The 24586-nt window shown below is 38.7% G+C and overlaps 1 protein-coding gene across 2 annotated transcripts in view; it reads left to right on the top strand.

Annotated features, from left to right (window-relative positions):
* The window catches only part of RECK (reversion inducing cysteine rich protein with kazal motifs), a 62113-nt gene that overhangs the window by 8408 nt on the left and 29119 nt on the right, over positions 1-24586 (top strand). For both annotated transcript variants that reach the window (XM_069809267.1, XM_069809268.1), the window contains exons 3-6: positions 3208-3282; positions 6590-6626; positions 13572-13657; positions 15828-15875. In XM_069809267.1, the coding sequence (XP_069665368.1) occupies positions 3208-3282; positions 6590-6626; positions 13572-13657; positions 15828-15875 (246 nt within the window). The remainder of the gene's footprint in view (positions 1-3207; positions 3283-6589; positions 6627-13571; positions 13658-15827; positions 15876-24586) is intronic.

Raw genomic sequence — 24586 nt, 5'->3', positions numbered from 1 at the left:
GAAAGAATCACCCCCAACAAGTGCTGGAGATTGATTCCCTAGGGAGCAGACTTGCTGAAAAAGGACCCAGGGTACTGGTATACAGACAGCAAGCTGAACATGAGCCAACAGTGTGCCCCAACAATAAAGAAGGGATCGTGGGCTATGTTAACAGGAACGTAGCCAGTAGGTCTAGAGAAATGATTCTCCCCATTTAGTCAGCACTTGCTGACCACATTTAGAATACTGTGTCCACTTTTGTCCCCCCTGTTACAAGGAAGACATCGGTGAACTGGAACAAGTTCGCAGAGAGTCGGCAAGGTGATCAGGAGGCTGGAGCACATGCCCTCTCTGGAGACGCTGTGGGAATTGCCTTTAGCCAGGGGAAGAAGGAGCACGTCAGAGCAGCCTTCCAATACCTGTAATAAAATTGCTCAGAAGACAGAGCCGGGCTCTTCACAGTGGTACATAGTGGGACGACAAGAGAGAGCAGTCATAAATTGAAACTAGAGAGTTCCAGCTGATTATAAGGAGGAACTTTTACACCACAAAAACAGAGACTGTACAGGGACCCCAAATACTACTGCAATTCTTTTCTTATTTCCGAAGCCAGTACTATCCTTCTCTTGTTTTGCTTTCCATGAGTTTATTGTGTTGCAAATTTAGAGTAGAACTGTAATGTATTTCTCCTTCTGAAAGATCTGAAGTGTGCCCATGTTTCAGTTATTCCTGTAATTTCTAGTTTCATATCCCACATTAATAGGTCTGTTTCCATCCCTTTTGTTGTCCAGTTTTTTGTTTTAATTTTCAAGTGTTTTACTTAATTGGACTGCTAAAGGACCAAGAACTAAAAACATGATTAATGTGGGACCAGAAGATAATTTAAAATGTGCTGAGAGCTCAACTTACATTGACACTTCATGAAACTTTAAAAAACAAAACCAAAACAACAACAACAAAAACAACACCCAAAAGATTGATGAGGTAAAGGCATCTTGTAATAAACTGAAAATATTGCTACTGCTCTAAGGAAATGAGATGAACAACACTACAAAATGGTCTGAAAGACACCGGGGGGGGGGGGGGGGGGGAAGATAAATTTACATGATTCAGAATTGTGTATGAAAGTCAATGAGTTAAGGTAAGATTTCTTCCCAAGTATAGCTGTGCAAAATAATGTAAGTTGGAAGAGTCATTTTGTCTAACCTCCTGCTGAGAGAGGTGCTAGCTTCAGAATTGAATCAAGTTGATCAGGATCTTGTTAGTGAAGTTTTGAATATCCTCAAGAATATTCAAATCAAAATCCTCAAATCCGCAGCCTCTCTGGGGAATCTGTTCCAGCACTTAACTACTGTCACGGTGAAGAGTTTTGGTTTGTTTTTTTTTCCCCCCTTTGCATCCAGTCAGAATTTCTCTTGCTGCAACTTGTTACTTTTGCAGCTCATCCTTCCACTGTGCAACCCTGAGAACAGTCTGACTTGTCTTTTCTATAGTCCATCTTCAGGTACTGCAAGACAGGAATTTAGATCCCCCCTGCTCCCTCTTAACCCTTCTTCAGTTTGAACAGAATCTTTCACCTTGGCCTGTCTTGGTATGTCGTAAAGTCCAGCATATTTTGTGGCCTTCTACTGGACTCTGCGGTTCATTGATAACGTACCTTGCGCAGGGGTGGCACAAGACGGGGTTTGGTATTACAGATGTGGACTCATCAGTGCCTAATAGAAGAGTCATCTTCCTTTAACCTGCTGGCAGTGCTGTTGCTAATGAAGTGCAGTATGCTGTTAACTTTCAGTGCTGCATTGGTGCACTGCTGACCCATGTCCAACTTATCCACCAGGACCCAACTCCCTTTTCTGCAAAGCTGGTTTCTAGCCAGCGAGCACCCAGCCTGTACTGTTACATGGGGTTATTCCATTTCAGCTGCAAGATTCTGTGTTTGCCTTTGTTGAACTGCTTGAGTTTCCCGTCAGCCCATTGCTACAGCCTGTTGAAACCCATCCAAGTGGCAGCTCCACCCTCCAGTATATTGATGACAGCTCCCGGTTTAGGCTCATCTGCGTACCTGCTGAGGATTTTTTCTGTCCCATTGTCCAGCTCGCTAGTAAAGCCATTTACGATATTGGTTTGACTCCTACATGATACCGCTTCTAAGTGGCCAACACATAGACATTGAACGTTGACTGCTAATCTTTGAGCCCTACTGTCCAGGCAGTTTGTCGCCTATCTTGTAGCCCACCCGTCTCATCCATGTTTCACTAGTTTGGTTCTAAAGAATCGGTGGGAGACCATGCAAAAACCTTTTATAAAGTTAAGGTAGACAACACTGTTCTCCACTTTTTTACTAAACCAGTCTCTTCATTACAGAAAGCTATCAGGCTAAATTTGCCCTTGGTAGGCCTTGCTGATTGTTCCCAGTCATCTTCTTATCCTTCATGTGCCCTGGCATGGCTTCTGCAAGGATTTGTTCTGCAGTCTTCCTGCAGGGTGAGGTTAGGCTGAACAGCCTGTAATTCCCCAGGTTATCTTTCTTGCCTTTCTAATGGATATGATGTTTGTCTTTTTTCAATCATCAGGAACCTCATCCAATTGCCATGGTCTTTCAAAAATGGTAGCAAAGCTGCCTTGCAATGACAGTAGCTAGCTTCTCAATATCCTCAGTTGCATCCCATCCAGTCTCATGAACTTCTGGATCTTCAGTTTGCTTAGGTGGTGCTTAACTTGATCTTGCTCTGCTCTCACATGGGTAGTGTTCATTCACATGTTAGTTTTGTTAGTCTCTTTAAGTAGTCTAGGTTTTGTTCATTTTTGTTCCACAAAAATTATTTGTTTCAGGGTTTTTTTGTAAGGAGTTTAGTTACCTCAGGTCATGTAACATGTAGCAGAAGGTTAATTAAGTAGAGTTGTATAATATTTTGATATGTGGGGCAGAAATCCTCTATGTTTTTCACACTGCCTATTCAATAGAAATTTTTTGATTGGAGTGTTTGAGGAGGAAATCCTCATTCACTTCTAAATACAAAAATTTCTTCTTCATAAAAAGTGCAACATATTTGAAAGACTATAGATATATAAAAGCAAATCTTAACTTTGCATTGTTTACATATTAACTGTTAGCCAAAGTTGTCAAAGGGTAGATAGTAGTGAAACTAAAAATGATGAAATCAGTTGAAAAAAGTATCCAATGTGTAGTTATTCTATATGTTTTAAGGTGTGTTTTCTTTCTAACAGATTTTGTCTTCTAAGAGTGATTCCCGTTTGAAGCACTTACTGCAGCGAGCACCTGAGTATTGTCCAGAATCAATGGTAAGGCTTGCTAGCTTTTAATTAAAGAAAACAAAACAACTAATCCTATATTACCAAAGTTTTGCTTGCAAAAATAAGGTTTTAAAATTACTTGTATTTCATTTACTCACTGAGTTTTGAGCTGGTAGAAGATGTGTGTTTGTCTTCAAGCCTTCTCTTCCTTGTTATGAGGACTAGAAAAAATCTTACAATGAGAGTTGATCCTCAAAGTAGGATTTATTTTTTTTTTAAAGCCATCATATATTATGCTACTTGCAATGAGATGGGACTTGACTTGACAGTTTTGCTAGGTGTCCTGGTTGTATAAGCTACGATATGCAATGAAAATCTGACCTGTGTTGTAAAAAATGGTGCTGGGTGATTGCCACTTGGATGTTGATGGCAGTGACTTAAATTAGATTATGTGTTCCTGCTTGTGTGTGGGACAAAGCTGTAAGGTCTTGGTTGGGCTAAGGCAACAAGACTCTCATAGCTGCTCTGAATGGTTTATAGCCATACTTGACAAACTGAAGTAATGCTTTTATTGGATAAGTAAGTTTATGGTTTCCTAAAAGTTCTCACTAAAAAATGAAGGATGTAATCTGCTCCCTGTCTTAGAGATGTTCTAACTGGGGAAGAGATAAGCACTATCATTCAGATTGTAAATTCTGGAGTCTTATCTCTTGGCAACTTAGAATATCTCAGCACATTTGCTGTCAGAAAAGTCTGCATTATTCTTGTAATTTTTGTTACTTCCAAACAGTGTCAATCGTGTTTCCAGCTAGCCTAAAACATATACTCACCTGAAATGGGCAACATGTAGGAGTAGTAAATCTGAGAATGACATTTTATAAGCAATTTTGCAAGAGTGTGTTTGTTTAAAGGTCCTTTCCTCCTGTGTGTCAAAAGTATTGCAGATCCATGGCAACTTTAGAAAGTCATTAATTCCTGTGAAGACAGAATTACTGCATGACAATATGGGTTGCTCTTTAAGTGTGATTAAACTTTTTCTTTTGTTTTAAAAAGCATGTTCAGTACTCCTTCATTTCAACCCACCACAAGTGGCTTTACCCTGGCTGGAGGCCAGGTGCCCACCAAAGCCGCTCTATCACTGCCCCTTCCCCAGGTGGACAGGGGGAGAGAAAATGTAATGAAAGGCTCGTGAGTCAAGATAAGGACAAGGAGAGATCACTCACTGGTTACCATCACAGGCAAAACAGACTCAACTCAGGGAAATTAATTTAATTTATTGCCAATTAAACAGAGTAGGATAATGAGAAATAAGAACAAATCTAGAAACACCTTCCCCCCACCCTTTCCTTCTTCTTGGGCTCAACTTTACTCCTGACTTCCCTACCTCCTCCCCCCCCAGTGGCACAGGGGGATGGGGAATGTGGGTTACGATCAGTTCCTCACACATTGTCTCTGCTGCTCCTTCCTCCTCAGGGGGAGGACTCCTCACTCTTTCCCTGCTCCATAAACTTCTCCAACGTGAGCTCTTCCCACAGGCTGCAGTCCTTCAGGAGCACACTGTTCCAGCGTGGGTCCCCCGTGGGGTCACAAGTCCTGCCAGAAAACCTGCTCCAGCGCAGGCTTCCCACAGGGTCCCAGCCTCCTTCGGGCATCCCCCTGCTCCAGTGTGGGGTCCTCCCTGGGCTGCAGGTGGAGATCTGCTCCACCATGGACCTCCCTGGGCTGCAGGGGGACAGCCTGCCTCACCGTGGTCTTCCCCACAGGCTGCAGGGGAATGTCTGCCCCGGCACCTAGAGTACCTTCTCCCCCTCCTTCTTCACTGGCCTTGGGGTCTGCAGGGTTGTGTCTCTCACATATTCTCACTCCTCTGTCCCAGTTGCTGTTGCACAGCAGTTTTTACCGTTTCTTAAGTGTGTTATCACAGAGGTGCTACTAACATCACTGATGGGCTCAGCCTTGGCTAGCAGCAGGTCCATTTTGGAGCTGGCTGGAACTGCCTCTGCTGGACATGGGGGCAGCTTCTGGCATCTTCTCGGAGAAGCCACCCCTGCAACCCCCCCTCTCTTCAAAAACCTTGCCACGTAAACCCAATACACCCCTTAAGACTTGTCACTTGCCTTCTTACTCTCTGCAGAATTTTCCTCTGATTTAATCTAAGGTTTTCCTAGTGCTTGCTTAAAAAATACTGAATTCAGTAACATTGTACTAAAATCCATGTAATCCTTCAAGGCTTTTCTGTACTCTTGTAATTTTAAGTACTATGCTGTGATCATATTGTCTAAGTGTTGTAAGACTCCAGTTGTAGGATGTTAAATGTCTAGCATACAGTGTATAGCAACTCCCATAGCTTTTAATTCTTCAGGCTTCTAACACAAGTGCGCCCACTGTAACTGTGATATGTAGTTGTTTCTGACAGTTGAACTAAAATTCTTACCTTAGACGGAATTCTTCCTCTGCTGCCTAGACCTCCTTCTTCCAGGATATTTGTAACTTTTATTGGGTGGGTAACATAAGTACCTGTGGCAGATCAGTGTCTGAGCTGACATTTCTTTTATACTAGCCCCAGTGTAAAGAACACCCCGTAGTCAGTTTGGTTATAGTAGTCTTGGTAATAACAGTAATGAGAGAGATAGGGACAGCAACTCTTTGGTAAGCTCATCACCTGCTTGGGTTTTTTCTGCCATAAAGAGAAATATTTACAGAATTCTTCTGCCTAATACCACCAGCCACTTAGGCCATTTAGCAGGACCTGTGCTTGGGACCAGAAGTGCTTTGCAGTTGGGGTGAATCCAACAGATCCCTATTGTAACTTTCCATGTTTTTAACCTTCACTTACACAACTCTTCCATGTATCTGTCTTTCCCTGAAGCTACATTTTTCTGGTCTCTGGGGTACCTTAAAACCTCTTTCTTTTGTTTTGGGTGCGGTTATATGTGTTGTTGGTGGGGGGGTTAAGCTAGTGGAAAAGAGTGCTAGGACAATAAGTTCTCCACAGGTCTTGGTCCTAGTTCCTTTTTTTGTGTGTGTGTGTCTAAACAGTTGCTACTTAGTTCTCTAAACACTGGTGAAGAAAGTTGACTAGCTAGTATATTCCAGGTAATCACAGTATGTTCTGTACCTACAAAAAAAACGCTGCTATTGATTCCACACTCTGTAGATGGCAGCCTTCTCGTCAAAGCAAGTGGTACTCAGCTTACATCATGTAGAACTTCTTCAAAAGATATTTCAGACATAAGGATTCTTCAGTAGGATATTTAAAACCCAGGGCAAAAATGCTGAGAATGTTGTTTTGTGTCTGCTAGAAACTCTCTTACTCTGTAGATTTACTTTTGCTTAATTGCATTTTACTTTTCAGGGAGAAGTGTGGGGTTGTATAAATTCTTCTTTGCCAGGTAAGAAGTACTAGTTTACTATTGAATCATGTTGCTTTTTCACCATATGCATTTTTTTGATGTTGTCTACCACCTGCACCTATAGATTTTGTGATAATTTAACTTCCATTATGCTTCCATTATAAACTGTATTTGGTGTCTAGTTTCCTTTAGTCTAAACTGGGTTACCTGTGCATTTTTTTAACACTTCTTTTCCTGGCTAGAAAATGCTTAATATGTTTGTATGATTAAACATGCATGCTTCTGTGACACATCCAAGAATAATCAAAGTTTCTTTCCTTTAAAGGTTTTCTATTATTTTTAGTTTCAGTATACTTTAGTCTTAGCCTGATCTATAAAATCATGGATTATTGCAACTTTGCTCTAGATGCAGTATAATTTGGAAAAAAAAATAGTAACGGGGGAAATAGAACTAGACAAACAATTTAAGAAGTGCAGAGGCTCAGATCAAGAACCAAACTGCTTGGTACAGGTGGATTTAGAAAGTTAAAGCATAAATCACAAGACAGGACTGTTATGTTAAAAGGAGAGATCAGAAATAGATGAAATTGGGACTTAGCTAGTACTATTGTATCATATGTCATTTCCAAAAGACTGAGTGAAATTAGCATGCTATGGTTGAAAAAGTGGTAGTGAGGAAAGATGAGGCTATAACAGTTTTATGGCATCTACTCAGAATTACCCCCCACACACGCAGCTTCAGAGGCAAAATGTTGATTCCAGTGTGTGCAAAGAGATTTGCTGTCTTATATTTTGCTAGTTTTACTTAATAATATCTTTTGGAGTTGCAGTGCTTCTGTCTCATCTAAAACTTGATAAATTGTTAGTTGGAGACAATACCTAATCTTCATTAGCTATATACAAGCTCAGTAGCTATATACAAATGGGTGGCAATGCTTTTACTGGAAGTGAGAAATACATATTGGATTTTGAATGTTAGGTTTGTGTAAGCAAGTGAAAAAGCATTGGAAGTCTTTGTTAATGAACCACTCCCAAATTGTCTTCCTGTACTTTCTAAACTGGTGTGAGGCCTCTTCCGTGCCTTTGTGGTAGGATTCTGTTATCCTCTCATCTATGGAAAAAATGTCACTTCTTCAGTGGTGATGTAAACCATAGTTTAGTCCTGTGTGATAAAAGTTAAATCTTCCTGTAGTATCCTGAGCTTGTATCCTGAACTTTGTACCTGCACAAAGCCAGTCACTTTTCATTCTTCTTGCATGTGAAGTTATGTTACTTTTTTCTTCTTCTTTAACTTGAGCCACTTCTAAAATTCTTTTAAGTATTCTCCAGTGAGAACTGTAGGATTTTGTAAATTAATGGTGTGTATATAAGACAGCATTATAGGGGAAGCTGTTATTCCCTTTCTGGGAAATCAGTGGACCAGCACACGCAGCGTGGGGAGCAAACAGGAGGAGTTAGAAGTCTGTGTGCCATTACAGGGCTATGATTTTATTGGGGTCACAGAGACACAGGAGGAAGGCTCGGACAGCAGGAGTGCTGTGATGGACAGGCCAGGAAGGTGAGGAGGGGGAGTTGCCCTTTATGTGAGAGTGTAACTGCCATGCATGGAGCTCTGCCTGGAGATGGATGATGAGCCAGATGAGAACAGCACATGGGCATATGAGTGGCATAGTATGGGCATATCAACATACTAGTGAGTAGTCCAATATGGGTGATGTTGTGGGTGTCAGCTACAGACTGCCTGATCAGGAAAAAGTAGTCAGCACGGGCTTTCCCACGGAGTTCCGGCCATTTGGGGCGGCCTCCGCTCCCCTCCACGGGCTGCTGCCTCACCGCGGGCTGCAGGGGCATCCTCTCCTCCTTCCCTGACCTTGGGATCTGCACAAGGGTTCCTCTCACGTCCCACTCCCCTCTCCGCAGCAGGTTTCCCAGCAGGTGGGTTTTCTTTTTTTTTTTTTTTTTTTTCCTTCTGAAATCTGTTCTCCCAGAGGCACTACCGCTGTCGCTGAGGGGCTCCGCCTGGGCCAGCGGTGGGTCCGGCTCTGAGCCGGGGGAGCTTCCAGCAGGAGCCAGCCCTGCAGCCCCCTCCCCTGCTACCAAAACCCTGCCACACAAACCCAAAACAAACTGGAAGAAGTCTCATGTTCACAGGCCCTGATGCTCATGAGCAACTGTAATTACTCTGGTACCTTTTGAAGAGACAACACAGGAGGGCACAGGCAATCTGCTTGGAAGAATCCCATAGGATACAGCCCTGGAGAGAAGAGGGGGCCAAGAGAGCTGGTTGATGTTCAGCAATCACCTTATCCAAGCTCCAGTTAGAAAAGCTAGAGCCTATCTGGAGTTAATGCTGGTAAGGTATGTGAAGGACAGCCAGAAAGCTGCCCTGTTTCTTTAACTACATCAGCAGCGAAAGGAAAACCAGGGAAAATGAGGGCTTGCTGCTGAATGGGGCAGGAAACGTGGTGACAAATGACACTAAAAAAGCCATGGCCGCCTTTGCCTCTGTCTTTACTGGTAAGATGAGCCTTCAGGAATGCCAGATCCCTGAGGTTTAGAATGGGGCCACAAACTGAGTTTTGATTGGATCAGCATCTCTGATTTTTCATAATACAGGATCCACAAAGTGTTTTCACACACACACAAACACACACACACACTGATGAAACTGTATACAGCCCTCCCAACATCGGTGTTGTCACAGACAGTTGCAGAATATTGACTGGATAAACAGATGACTTTGGTAGTTATTTTCTTTCTTAACAGCTGTATGACATGCCTGACAGTTTAGTTAAGAATGTAGGTGGAAACCTGCTTTGCATATGGATTTCAATGGCGTCCTGTTATAACACAACATACATGCTAAATAATTTGGGATCTGCCTTATAATCTGCTGCTTGATATATATCCTTTGTGTATTTTCATTATAGTTTGTGTTTTCTCCTGTCCCATTCCTTCCCCACAGCAACTTGATATTAATGATCTGTGTTAAAATTTTGGAATTGTTTGATTTACCAGTAACTTCATCATGATAGTTACCTTAAAATATTAATATTCTCACAGCTACCACTTGAGCTACCATTCTTTTTCACATTTGTTTCCACTTCTTTAAACCCATCATAATGGTCTTCTGTTAACTTTCTTTTATGTCTCATCCTCACAAAACAACGCTGTAGGTCATGTTTTATTGTCCTTGCCAAGATGGTGTTGTAAGCCTTAAATACTTAAGATGAGGTGTTCAGGAATGTAAGTATTCTCTGAAAGAAAATTATTTTTCCATGTTTTCTGAAAGCAAGTATCATTAGTTTGTCAGTGTTTATTTATTAAATCCAGTAGGCCTACAGAACATGTATTATTTTGGGGGACTTGTCTAGGAAATTAAAGTTTCTTTATGACCATGCACATATGATGCTGTTCAAGAAACTGCTTACTAAAGATGATCGAGGGATAGCCAGCTGGGAAGGGGGAGGGAGAGGAAAGCAAACCCAGCAACCTAAAATTCTGCATGATAAACTGGGTTCTGATTTTTTCAGGTTTATCATTTTCTTTAAGCAAACTGTAGAAGACTTCAAAGAGACAAAAAAATTGACTTGGGCTTTCTTGCACCCTTCTTGACACATGCAACTCTTGAACATGAAAGCCTAATTAATTTTCTTTTTTTTCCATCTTCCTTTTTTTTGTCCTTCCCAGTTTTCTTGGTATCATGGTGATCCAGCATTTCTTAGATATTTTCAGAATGTAGAATGTTTCTCTCATCACAAAATAAATGTATCAGAGATGACATTCTAATTTTTCATGTTTATGCAGCTTTTTACCTCTGTTTCTGACTTCAGTATTCTTGTGGAGACTGCAGTAAAATGTTTATAATAAGGAAGAAAAATGTGTGTGTTGTAAGTCATCTCACTAATGTGATGTGGCTTCTGGAAACTTTTGGAGGAGATGTAGAACAAGAGCCTGTGTTATGCAACTAGATGATCTTTTATAGTTCAAGGATCTGTATTGTACTTGAATCAGTTAATTTGATGAATAATCAGAACTATGGTCTTTAGTCAATTAATTGTGCAATTAATAAGGTATATTTTCATCTAGAAATTCATGCATTTTAATTACCTTGACTACAAAATTAATTTTTAAGCTGCTGTATTAAAATTGCAGTTCAGTGTTTTTTGAAGATGTGACATCAATTTTTTCTCTGCAGGCTTGTCTGCTACTCATAAACATCCTGGGGAGAGGGCCACTTGCCAAGAAAATACTAACTATGGCTGAAACTTATCAGTGTTCTTAATTTGGCATGTATTTGTAGCTTGCTTCATTCTTTTAGCACAGTTTAGTTCCAGTAGAAGTACGTCTGAAAGCCACACACTCTGTATTGCACAAAATATGGATGCTTGATTATTCAGTGGTTATTCACTGGTGACTATTCAGTGGTGACATTGCCCCTAAAGCTGTACAGCTGTATTTATCATGTGTTTCTCCTGGATATAGCTGGTTATTGCAGCAGAGATTTCTGGAAATCTTGTTTTCATGTTGCACATGGTATTTCTTTTATGTTTTTTAGATTGCTTAAACCTTACAATATCAGTCCTACTAATAAACATTCTACCAAATATTACTGTTTTGATTGAAAGGAGTTCTGTGTATAGCTCCACATATGAAAGCTATGCAGAAACAACTGCTACATTATTTTAGGCCTAAAATAGAACATAGTGATTAGTTGATTTGGCAATTAACTGTACATATGTTGTTAAAGATATGTGCATAACTTCCATGTAGACATGCATTTACTTTTGGAATTAGTTTAAAACAATGCATGAAATTCTGAATCTTTGAACGTTGATTACAAACTACTGCTGATGTGTGCACAACAGCCATCTCTTTGACACTTTGAAAAAGATGCTCAATCTCGGAAAAACTGATTCCGTACCCCAATTATGGAAGTGGAAGGTGAGGTGACTTAGCAGGTGTTTGTGGCCTTCACAGATGCTTTGAACTAGTTTGAATTGGAACGGTGAGACAGTACTCTGAATAGACGTAAAGAGGATTTAGACAGTCTCCAAAAAGACTGGTAAATCACTGGCCTACAGTGCTTCCAGAAGGTCTGGACTGTTCAGGTGGTACACGGCACTTCAGAATGACAAAATGCAGGCTGTAACCAAAAGCTGTTCTTCACCTTTGCCTCTCTGCTCCCTCCATCTGCTATGCAGTCCTGCTGCCTTACTTGTGTCAAGCATTAAGGTTTCAATTTGCATTTTAATAAATGTAATTAATATTTTAATTTGCTGGGAAAATATGTTAATTTAGCTAAAGATTTTGATCCTCCTTTATAAATTTACTATTAGTGTGTTTTCTTAATTTGCCCATCCGAATGTCATGAAAGACCGATACTGGTAAGACTTTCTATGCAATCTGTGTTTGTAAAGCAAACAAAGTATATTTTAAAGGCAGTTTTGTTCATGATAAATACTTACTGGTGATTGTTTTCCATTGATTGCAATGATTTTTAATTACTGTTTTCCCGGTATTTTTCTTAGCATTTGAATTTAAGGTCACTGTTCTCACTCCTAGCTTTTTACTTCCCTTTTTTAAGTTGGACATCCCATGTGACTTTTCTGAATAGACATTTCTACTAGGCTTAAGGGCATTTTTTTAAATTAAGTGGTTGATTCTTTTACTTCATACTTTTTATTTCTACATAAAGGATACAATTTTTGCATGTCCTAAAATACGGCTTTATTTTTAAAATACTCATAACAAAAATGAGTGGTTCATTTGAGCTAAATAATTCTACTCCCCACCCTAAGAAAAAAGAGTGTAACAAATTTGCCACAGCTGCTGGGCAGCTGCATAGGTTAAGCCTTCCCTTTAATTATTTGTGTCTTTAAAGTTACATGAGAAATAAATAAGGAATGCATTCATCTTTTATTTGATTTCTGATGTCTTGAAAACATCAGAAGATCTGTATTTGTGAATAGATTAAGAGGATGAAACAACTTGTGGCAGCAATTTACTTTTCTATTAGCTTTATGATAAGAAATGAGGATAATAGTGAAATAAATGGAAAAAGAGAGACAAGGAGATGGGAAACTTTTATTGAAGATAATTCTGGCTCTGAAACCATTTTATTGGAGGGGATATACTACAGAGGAAGTGTTGTGGTTTAACCCCAGTAAGCAGCTAAGCCTTGTACAGCCGCTCGCTCATTCTTCCCCTGGCGTGATGGGGGAGAGAATAGGAAAAGTAAAAGTGAGAAAACTTGTGGGCTGAGATAAAGACAGTTTAATAGGGAAAGCAAAAGCCACATATGCAAGCAAAGCCAAATGAAGAATTCATTCCCCACTTCCCATGGGCAGGCAGGTGTTCATCCGTCTCCCGGAAAGCAGAGCTCCATCACGCCTAACGGTGACTTGGGAAGACAAATGCCATCACTCTGAATGTCCCCCCCTTCCTTCTTCCCCCAGCTTTATATGCTGAGCAAGACATCCCATGGTATGGAATACCCCTTTGGCCAGTTTGGGTCAGCTGTCCTGGCTGTGTCCCCTCCCGACTTCTTGTGCCCCTCCAGCCTTCTCGCTGGCTGGGCAGGAAAAGCTGAAAAATCCTTGACTTGGTCTAAACACAACTCAGCAACAACTGAAAACATCAGTGTGTTATCAACATTCTTCTCATACTGAACCCAAAACATAACACTGTACCAGGTACTAGAAAGAAAATTAACTCTATCCCAGCCAAAACCAGTACAGGAAGTTTGAAGTAAGTAACATACTCTGTGTTGACAAAGTTGGTAGAAAAATATGCTATTGAAACCAACAGGAGGATGTGTCTGTAGGAGATAGCAGCGTTAATTTTAATGAGGTTTTGATTTTTTTTTTTATGAGAACAGGATTATCAAATTTGAAAAGTAACTGACTCATGGGGAGGGATGGGAAAATGATGGCAAGGTTTCTCTTTCTACTGTAATATGTGCTGTCATCTTATTTTTCAAAGGAGTTTTGAAGAAGTCTGACGGGTGGGTTGGTTTAGGTTGCTGTGAGCTAGCTATTGCTGTGGAATGTCGGCAAGCATGTAAACAGGTAAGGCTTTCTAATTGTTTTTCTGTGGTTAATGTCAGATGGCACAATGTTGAATTCGTTTATGTATTACTGTTTATGAACTTCAGGCTTAATGCATTTTTTACATCAAAATTAAATTATCACATAAACACTTTTTAAAATTGTAAAATATGACTAGATACTTCCCAGGAAGTACTACTGGTCATAAATGCCAGCAACCAAATTCCAAAAACCAAAGCATATAATTTACGTTTTTAAAGTGAATTTTCAGTAAAAAAGTACAAGTTCAAGTCTACTGAGATGAAAACCTAGTTTAAAAAAAAGTGGCGGGTTCGGCAGCAGGGAGGGGATTTTTGGGGGGGTATGTATTTTCAACTGTGCAGTAAGACTAGGCTGCTTGCAATGACTTGATGAGCCTGAAGAAGAAATTTTAAGACCTTAGGCTTAGCTGTGCCTTTTTTGTATATTCTGATGCCATATTTAATTGCTCAGTAGTGAAGACACAGTTAAGATGAAATCTAACCGTGTTTATAACTTCGGCACAACAGAAGTTCTGGTGTGAGAGCCAGTGAGCTGGCTGCAGGCATGTCCTAGCGCCACTGCATCCACTTAGTTTTGCTTTGCAAACAGTAGGTGTGTGATTATTGCTGATGTGCTCTAGTTTGTTACTTTATAGTAATTTATTGTCATAGTAATTTATTGACTGAATCCGTAAAGATTCTGAAGCTCTCTTTGCTTATGCTAAACTAAGTTTCTTGAATTTTTTTGTCACAATCTCTACATGAAAGTTGCCATTTTAAAATAATGCTGAGTAGAAGGCAATGTGTGGCTGTTTCTAAGCTCTCTTTTTTTTGCAGTGTAATGTTTAGTGATGCAATGTTGTGGTTACAGCCCCGAATTTTTGTGCCTCTTAAAAGAGGTTTTTGTTCATCAGATGGAAGAAAGTTGGTTCTGGTATTACTGTATCATTGTTTTTGTCAAGTGACAATGTTAAGCATAATACATAAATTTAGCAATGAAAAAAAAAAACTTTTAGTAAAAATCTATGAAGCATTTTGTGATTTCCCTCCCCCCCCCCCCCCCCCCGAATATATGCTTCTGACCTTAAAAAACATCTTCAAATATAATTATGTATCATCATCCTTGTAACTCGGTTCTGGAGCACAGGTGTACTTAATATTCACTGTAGTGTCTTGCATATTACCTGTGTAATCTTAATCTTGGACCAGCAGCCTACTGCAAATTGTTGCCATGCAAAAAAAAAGAAGATGCTACCTTCACCCAAAAGCATATAGTTTAAACAACTTCACAAGAGATGACCAGTGAGTACACAAACTTAGTAGTGTGGGAAAGAGGAGTGAGTAAACAATCTGGGTACTTTTGATCTTCTGAAAAGGAAGATACATGTATCTGTTCCTGAATGCATTTCTTAGCAAAGTTTTCTAATTTATCCTAATGTTGAAGTGTTTTCCAGACCTGATAAAAACACTTCTGTTTATTGCAGCATCCTATGAAATTCTGTTAATTTAATCTTATGATTGTTATATCATTCTCATTATTCTCAGTCAGATGCTGTATTGTTTGTAGACTCTGCTGTCCCAGAATCTTGGCCATATTTTGTACTTTAGCTGACTCTGGTTGATTTTCACTTAAACTAAAATACAGATATTTGCTAAATATTAGGGATAATGGGAAATACTTGGATTTTAATTTTGATTTGTGGAAGTTGATGGGGTTTTGGAGGCATTTTGAAGAAGGAAATATGATAGGTCCAAGATCAGACTTTATCCTGGTATTTTAAATTATTGGAGGGGGAAATAACTAATAGTAGTAGTAATAATAATTTTGAATATCTGTCATATGAAAAAGGAGCAAGAGGTACTCTACAGAAGAAACTAATCTGCAGTTTGAAGGGAGGACTTCTGCAACTCAGTTTGACAATAGGAACTGTAGGACTGTACATAAAAGAGGGAGGAGAAGGGAAAGAGGCACATAAGTGGTACTGAGCATGCAAAATGGAGAGATTTTTATGCTCAAGTTCTTCCATTTCCTAAATGTTTCCTGTGTTCTGCTCTATCTGGTAAACCTTTCACAAAAACAAAGTTGCTTTGTGTGCTTCCGGTATCAACTAACTTGCAACATGATTTTTATTTTTTTCTACTACAAACGGAGAAATTTATCTGTCTTCCAGGCTTCCGCAAAGAATGATGTTTTAAAGGTCTGCAGGAAGGAATATGAGGTATGTGTATATGTGTCTGGATATATCTTACTAAAAATCAACTGGTTTATAAATTCTGTAAAAAGTATCCTGTAGAAGAGGGAAGTCCAGTCTTCTTACAGTTGTATTTCTGGATATACCCATTTTCATCCAAATGTAAATTACGTCTCTCTACAGTTTCTGTAGAAGTATAATCATTTTCTGTAAAAAGTCTTGCCTTTTTTTAGACTTGCATATATCTTAATTTGAATGAAAAAGATGCAACTTTCAAAATGGAGACATGGATTCCAAAAGTTTTTGTTTCATAGAATTTTTGATGAAAGTCGGCATTCATTGCGAGCATTCATTCAGTCAGAAACATTTCAGCTTCTACAGTGGGAGAGTCAGCTTAGAAGTGACCTAAAGAAATAAACTCAGGAGAGAATAATCTTTTAAGTATCCTATCCTAATGTAAATCATTTCAAGTGAATAATTTTTTGTAACATCAGTGAAAATATACGTGTTTGCAATTATTTTTACTGTTCTGCTTTTAAAATTAATCATCAGGATATTTTCAGAAATCTGCCTTTACCTATGTTCTTTTTAACACAGTTTGTAGAAATGCTGTTCTGCTAGGACTACTTTTCTTTCAACCTGTTTCTTAACTAAAAGCCAGATTCTTCCTCGCCCCGTTCATCTCATTTCTTCCTGCCCTGAATTAGGTAGTCCTGCATAAATTCTGCTCATAATCAGCAGTTCAGGATATCAGACATTCTCTGTTCTCTTGATTTGGGCAGAAGTACAGCAGGTTTCCTGTTTTTCCAGGAAACATTAAATTCCTCCCCCCCCCCCCCCCCCTTGGTCCTTTTATAATCTACAGAGTATTTTCCTAGACTCTTCACTGTTGAAGTTACCATAGCTTGTTCTCGTAAAAATGAATTTTCATTGCAAGTAGTTCTGTCTCCTCTCGTGCTGTGATATGCTATACTGTCAACATCTGTAAGCTTCTCCTCTGTTATGCTGGTCTGTTTCCTTCTTTTTTTCTGGATTTCTGCATTGCTGTAGGAGGTTGGCCAATATGGGTTGAACGAGAACGGGAGAGGAAAGGTAAGAGATTAAAGAATGACTACAAAATGGTGATAGTCATCTTATTTACTTTTCCTAGTTCTTCTTTTTCCAGTTTTTATCTGGAATTTTGGAAAGTGGGTACCTTAGTCTTATTCAAGAGTGATCTTGCTGTTATTGTACAGAAAACCTTAACTCTTTCTATCTGTGCAACACTAAAAGAGAAGGAGAAGGAGAAGAATTATGGAAGAAGGAATCAGTCTTCTGGTTGGTGAAGAAGGAAAAAGAGCTTTTGTAATGAGCATTAGGAGTAGTAGATACAGATACTGTGTTAGGGACAGAAATTAAGTATCTGATGTGGTAGGTATTCAGTTACTACAGAATTTGTGTGACAATGGGTTTTCCTACATATCTAGGCTTATAGGTACTCATGAAAAATAGTACTTGCAATGCTCTCAAGAGACCCCTCAGTTATATAAATTTAAAGGAAGTTTTGCCTGATAGGAGACTCCAAAAACTACTTCTGGAGGGAACCTGCAGTTTTTCACACCCTAGTCATTCTTTCTTCTTTTAAAAAAAAAAAAAAAAATTCTTGGTGCCTTGGTGAACGTGTCCTGCTCCCTCTGTACTCTGTAAGTAGCTTCTGTGTCTGTGACCAGTACCATACTTTGTACTCAGTTGGGTTGGCTGGGGAAGAAGCTGAGCAACTGGGAAGGGAGTGACTAGTTAAAACTGAAAGAGGTGACAGATCAGAAACAGCCTGTGAGTCACATAAATGCAATGTTGTCCATACTGTGTTTGCCTTTGTGTTTAAGAACTTGTACTTCATTCACTAAAAATGAGGATCCAATTTAAGAATTAGTTTACAATAAAGATCATATTGCTTGTTCATCAGCTCTCAAGTCTGTTACTGAGGTATTGAATATATAAGTACATGACATGTAAGTAAACACTGGCTGAAATAAGAATATAAAAGTATAATTCCCTTTTTGCAAACACTCTCATAGCTTACCAACTTTAATAGCTTACTTATATACTCATGTAAGGATTCCCCAGAGGATTTTCACAAACTTCTTACAATAGTTGACTGAACTGTGCATAGTACTTTTCTGTAGTCTTTTGAGATTAGGGAAGCAACTTCATGAGTTACCACAGCTTCCCACTAAGCTAGTGAGCATGAAGAATGAGGTAAGCTTTCAAGGGTAGCATAGAGTTCAGAGCAGTGGGGGGAAAAAAAAAAAACCCAAACTCCAAGCAGTAGGTGTCACAGAGTTTGAAGTTGTGAAGCAGAGTCTTAGGTTGTGCAGTAGCAGAATCACTTTAGCATTGACGTGCCAGCTTTTATAAGATTAATTGAAGATGCTTTTTCTGCTGATTGTATGTTTCTGGATAACACTTACTGTAAATATTTATGGAGCTTGTGATTCTTCTAATTTGGAGACTTTACACATTTTAGAAATGAATCATGTTGTAATAAACTATTAATTTTTTGATCAGTGCATTGGAGATTACATGGCCTATTAAACATTTTTTCATTTTCAAGTAGCGCTGCATACAGAAATTAAAAAATTTAATGCAACTTGCTGAATATTTTTGAGTGTTACTGAAATGTACTTTATTTGCCTTCTTTTGAAAGATTGTATTCTGCTAGTCCTTTTTTCCGTCTTCTGCTTCTCAGATACTCATTTTGTCATCTTCATTTTTTCTCTAGTTCTATGTGTCTCAACTCTCTATCTTTCACTGCTTCTTCCAGCTTTCTGCTATCCTGTTCATCTTCCTCTAAAAAGAAGGTAGGTAATAGTCAAAGGAACAAGAAAAACAGAAGTGGAGATTGTATGTAGGATTTTCTGATTTTCCTATTTTTAAAGTTTTGTATAAAGTTGAGATTCATTTTTTGAAAAGGCAGCATGGAATACATGCTTGGAGGAGTAACTGAAAATAGTTTATAAAGCCCGAAATAAGCTGTAAAGGCTTTATTATCAAGATCACTTTTCTTTCTTCTGTGCATGAAAAGGATAATACTAAAATTTCCATTAGATTGCAGTTCTTGAGTCTCTACACTGCATACTGTGAGTTCACCTCTGTGCATTAAGAACTCCAGTTCTTATTTCATGTGTACTAAATAAGAAATTCAAACTTCTCTAGTTAATTGGCATTATGAGAGCTTTTCTGCAGCTGAGCACTATTAACATATGCATACGGTCGAAATATAATTGGAAATGTTGCCCATTATTTAGCTTCTGCTCTTAAAACTGTTTCTGACACGTAGTAAGCGCTTCTGATATTTCTGGGCTGTTAAAGGTGTTTTTGCTCTCAGATTTGAGCACTGTTTAGTTTAATCTGACTAAAAACTCTCACAGTTTTTAAATACAGGAACTTCAAATGCAGTGCCTGCAGCTTCAAGTGCTGTAGTAGGGATTCAGAAAAGTATTCACTGTGCTACAGTATTGGGTTGTTGTATCTTCTAGGGTCATATGATCCTGTTTTATTCTGAGGTTTTAGTGAATGCTGGCTACCTATTACCCCTTCTGACAAATGCAGTCAGCAGTTTTTACCTAATTGTTTGTGTTGTTTACTCAGAGACAATAGATTATAACTCAAGGAGCTGTTTAGGACATCAGTTAGGAAAAGGTTCCAAAACAGTTTTAATGAATTGCTGAGGCTCATGGCTGTGTATGACCTCTGGAAGTACTACGTAAGGAATTCAGGGTGGACTCTGATCATATACTACACATTGTAGCCAATATTATTGTCATCATATCTGCTGGTGCTTTTCTCTGTTCTCTACTGTTTAAAGAAGGTTGATAAAACACTCGATGATCTTGCCAAAGTACAAGTTCCAGTCATTTTGTTCTACCTTACTGTGCAAGTGTTCTCACTTCTTTACTGGTTTACATAATTGAGGAAAGTCTTGGCCTTACTTGTTAATTACTGCAAGTTTTTAAAGTTCTTAACAGATGTGCACCATCACTGAAACTTCAGCTGACTCCACTAAACCTTAGTACATTACCTTCTGACTTTATCTTCTGTTGATAAATTAAAAGATTAAATGAAGTTAAGGAGAGATTAACAGGACTTTCATTGCTGCTCTCATAAGAGTGAAGCATTTTGTTTCCTAGTGCATTTGTTAACTGTAGGTAATACTTCTAAATTAAGATGGCCTTAATTGGATAGGATCCATATTCAAATACTTAACATGGTTAGGTTGCCCAGGACAACAGTACTAAACTTATTTTTCTGCCAGAGTTAGTAAATATAGGTATCATGATAATTTTTAGGGAGGAAAAAAATCTTTGATTTTTAGTAAAATACTCTTGATTTCTGGTATTAAGGAACACTTTTGCTGTTGCTTTTCATTCAAGACACAAGAGGCAGCTGTTTAGAAAAAATGCGCTTATAATATAAAAGCATGCCTTACAATACAGAAGACTTCTTCCTTTAGCAAAATGTTCTGCTCTATTTGTGTTTGTGTGCATGCATTTTGGTTTTTGAGCCGTTACCTGCAGCTGATGAGCTCCAAAAAGAGCGAAACCAGTTAGGTCCTGCAGTACTGGCTAAAATCTTTCTTCAAGGAGCTTCTGGTGAGGAAGATGGGACAATGTTCTCTGCTGGATAAACTTCAATTGCCTTTTTCAGTTTCCGTAACACCAAAAGGTCTTTGAGACTGTTTTCTTTAAGGCATACACAGCTGTGTTGCCTGTGTCTGCCTGCCACTTTCCATTCCTTCTGCTTGTACTCTCAATGGCTTCAATTACCAGTTTCAGCAACATTTGGTTTTAAAAAAAGAGAAGTCTGAAAGATGAGATTAATGCACAAGTAAATCAAATCATTATGTTTGTTTTTTATAAATTTCAATATTGCCATCTTTGTTCACTTAATATTTTATTCACAAGTTGAAAATGGAGTATCAGACTCTGTGTGTGTACACAGTATTGCCTTTTTATCCTTATTTTCCCAGATCTTGATGTCTTAGTTCTTCCTTTAAAGAGCACATCCTTTTCTGCTGTTTTCTTTTTTTGTGGGGGTTTTTTCTTTTGTTTTTCCTTTACCTATACCTCTGTTTTATCTTTTGCTTTGTTTTCTCTGTCTTCTGCCAGCTCACTAGCAAATTCAGAATGAAGCTTGAATGGGCAGAAAAGCTGCTGATTTCTTAAATATGAGTACTACTTTACTAGAGATGGGCATTAACCCTGTGTTCTGTAATGAAGTTACAGTTAGTAATTCAAATCAGACTGACTGTCTAATGCTGTTACCAGCTTTACTTATGAGCAGGTGACTTCACACTAATTTATTTATTTTTTAAGATTCTCTCATGTCTGTATAGCTACACTCCCCACACGTGTACCTGTACTTTCTGGGAAACTGAACAATTGTCCAGACCTACACAAAGAGCAAAGTCAGCACCCAAATTAGCACTGTATTCTGTGGTGGCTACAGGCACTACCGTTTCATGAAATATGGTGAGTTGCTTTAACAACTCAGTGCAGATGAAGTTCTTCCTTCTTCCAACTGCCCTTTTTCCACACGTTCCCTCCCACTGCTAGCCATACAAATATAGTTCTCCTTACCTTACTCTGCCCCTGGCATCTGGCAGATCCTTCTAAAAGATGATATCTAAAAGATTATTCTGTTCTATTCTAACTTATTGATTTCAACAGATGTAATACTGATTTAAATTCCTAGGAGATGAGAAAAAGTTTTCAATAGGGTTACTGGGAAAAATCAGGTCATGAGAAGATGATTAGTGCCAGAGCTGGTGTAAAGGCATATAAAAGAGGGAACAGGGAGAGAAGAGTTGAAAACAAGGTGGAAAAGAGAAGTAAGACCACCTCCTCTTAACAGAAATATGAGCATTATTACAGTGATTAAGCAGTCTGTGGAACTATAGTTTCAAAGTACAGAAAGAAGATGATTTATTATCTGGTTAGGGCATCCTGCCTGTACAAAATTGGTGTGTAAAATTGCTGTAAGAAGATAATTTTGTCTCAACTTGATCCCTTCTTTAGAGGAGGAGCATTGGTAGACACCATAATCTTCTCAACATTCCTCTCTGGTTTGTGTGTGGTTATAAAACTGCAATCTGAGCTAACAGGGCTAGTGACACTAAAAAGCAGGCCTGAACTGCTTTTTAATAATTTTTTTGGTAACATTCAACTTTTAAATAACATGACAACTTTTAGCTGGGTTTATAGCAGCATTACATCATGGTTTTAAGTATTGTTTGTGCTAACAGTATGGTCAAGTACTTGGGTATAACCATGACAGACAGACTTTAGCCTTTTCAGGAGCCTCTACCATCCCAATACATTAATTAATAAAGTTACAGTGGTGCTTTCTACCTGTCTGGTTTGTATGCAGCCTTCCAGTGCTTGATACAGGGTGGGTGTGGAAAAGTCTAATTTCAGCAGCTTCTGAGGACAGTCAGTTTTGGGTCAGAGTGATGTTGTGAATGGCAGTTCCTATCTGACAGTTGTTTCTTTCTTCATACGTGGAAGGTCCCAAAGAAACCAGGTGGGCACAGTGAAACAGTGACTTTCTGATAACCATTGTCTGGCATCCATAGAGAAGGATTTATGGTGCTATAAAAATGATATGAGCCTTTAGGCAACAGTATAAATCGGTTCTTTACAGATGTAGGATGGTGATTTCTGTCCACATGTTCTGTTTCTGAGTTCTGTTGTCCCTCATCCGTGTTAGAGATGAACAGGTGACAGGATTTGCTTTGTGGGTAGTAAAGAGGAAAAATCTGAAGTGAATCAGATGAAAACTTGCTGCTGGAATGATGAATGTTGCTGCGAATTCATTCTCAGTCTCAGAGAAATTGCGCAGTATCTGTGCTCTTGGGAGAAAAGAGCTAAAATTTGGTAGAGGATATTTGAAGAATGAAAATAAAATGTCTGAATTGTTACTTTGTGAGGGTTTGGGTGCTGTTTTTATGTAAGGCAGACTCTTGAATTTTTGTGTGAGGTGTTCTCAATAGACCTGTGCTTTTATTCGTGATCACTAAAATTACAAGTAGTTAGTGTTCATGGAAAACTAACTTACATTTTCAAGTTAGATTTGTGTTTATTCTCTTATGGTCATTATTTCAGTGCCACATCTGCCATGGTTTACCTGTGATTTAAATTTATTTCTGACTGTAAATGGAAGAAAGTGACGCTGCTTATTACAGTATTGGGACTGTCCTCTTTAAAATCTTGTGTTTGACTGTTAATATATTTCACTATCCAAAAATATATTATCCAAAAGATTATATAATTGTGAGACTGTAAAAAACAGGATTGTGGCACTATGACTTACATGATATAAAGAGTAATTGGCAAGTTGGAACGTGGGATTTAATTTACAGCATAAAATAAAATCATTAATGGTGCGATACAAACTGAAACATCTCAAGGCTTGAGGCTTTTCAAATCCAGCTTAAAATGTGAGTCTTCTATCTTCTGGTACAGTAAGTAATGCTTTGGGCTCTTTGGATTTTCATCAGAACTGTCTATGCAGGAATGTTAATTCATTTGAATGCTAATTCACGCATAGAGAGCCAATGTGTGATCTGAAGTGCTTACTCTTAAATGAACAACAGAAAAGAGGATGAAGATAGCTGTGAAAATGAAGTACAACATTTAAAAAAGAATCATGTTTTTACTTGGGTACTTAGAAAACTTTCATAAGGGGAAAAAAATATTTACAAAAGGGAAAGTGGGATTGTAGGATTCTCCGGTTCTCTAGTGGAATACATGTGCTTAATGAGTAGCACTTCAATGAAATAAGAAGCTGAGACTCTATAATATTTACTGATTCTGGTGTCAGGATTTAAGATGTCCGAAGGTGAGTAGGTAAGGGAAAGGGCACAAAAAGTGTGGGTTATATACTGGAGCTGTCTAGTAGAGATGAGTCTGCCTGTTTGTACCACTCCTGTGAACAGCGCTATGTTCTGCGTTTACCCTTCCCTGTTTGGCATAACCGAATGTGAGCAAGGTGCTTGAGAGGAAATCCTCAGCATTCAGATGTTGTAGTTACTGGTATTTTTATGAGTTACTGGGAGATTTGATCACATTGTTATTTACTTTGCTTTTTCTCTGTAATCCTACCTAGATGGCAGTGGGGGAAATAAGGATGCTCCCAAAACAGATTAATTGACTCAAATGGTCTCTGAGAAGAAAGCAAGTAGAGAATATGAATTGAAAAACAAACTGCACTCTAAACAATCTCTAAGACAAAAAAAAAAAAACCAAAAAACCAAGATAATTCCTAACACGTTTGTATTTCCTTCACAAATTTTCACAAAAATACCCCAAAGATTACTGGGGATACCCACTTCTCTGCAATGCAGTAAATACTAATTACTAACATGGATGAAGAATCTGGTGAACTACTGATCTTAAATTAGGTCTGCATTTTGAGGTCTCTTCCTTTTCTTAGGTAGAGGTACTGGCACCACTGATATTTTGCTGTACTGGAGCAAGATTTTAATCCCACGTTATGTTTGTGGATCAGTATGACAGTCTCTCTGTTTTCTTCTCTAGATGCTGTGTAAAATACAAATTTGTTTAATGATGGGGATAGGGGAAATGAAGGAGATCAGGAACTTTATGAAGATGGGGATTGTGTTTTCTCACTATGTTAATGTACTTGATCACTGTTTATAATCTGGTGTTCTGACAAGCGTGGAGGTCAGGTGTGGAGGG

This window comes from Haliaeetus albicilla, chromosome 21 (assembly GCF_947461875.1).
Source record: "Haliaeetus albicilla chromosome 21, bHalAlb1.1, whole genome shotgun sequence".
NCBI lineage: Eukaryota > Metazoa > Chordata > Aves > Accipitriformes > Accipitridae > Haliaeetus > Haliaeetus albicilla.
The sequence above is the reverse complement of the archived record's forward strand: the minus strand, read 5'-3'. Positions and strand labels throughout refer to the sequence as shown.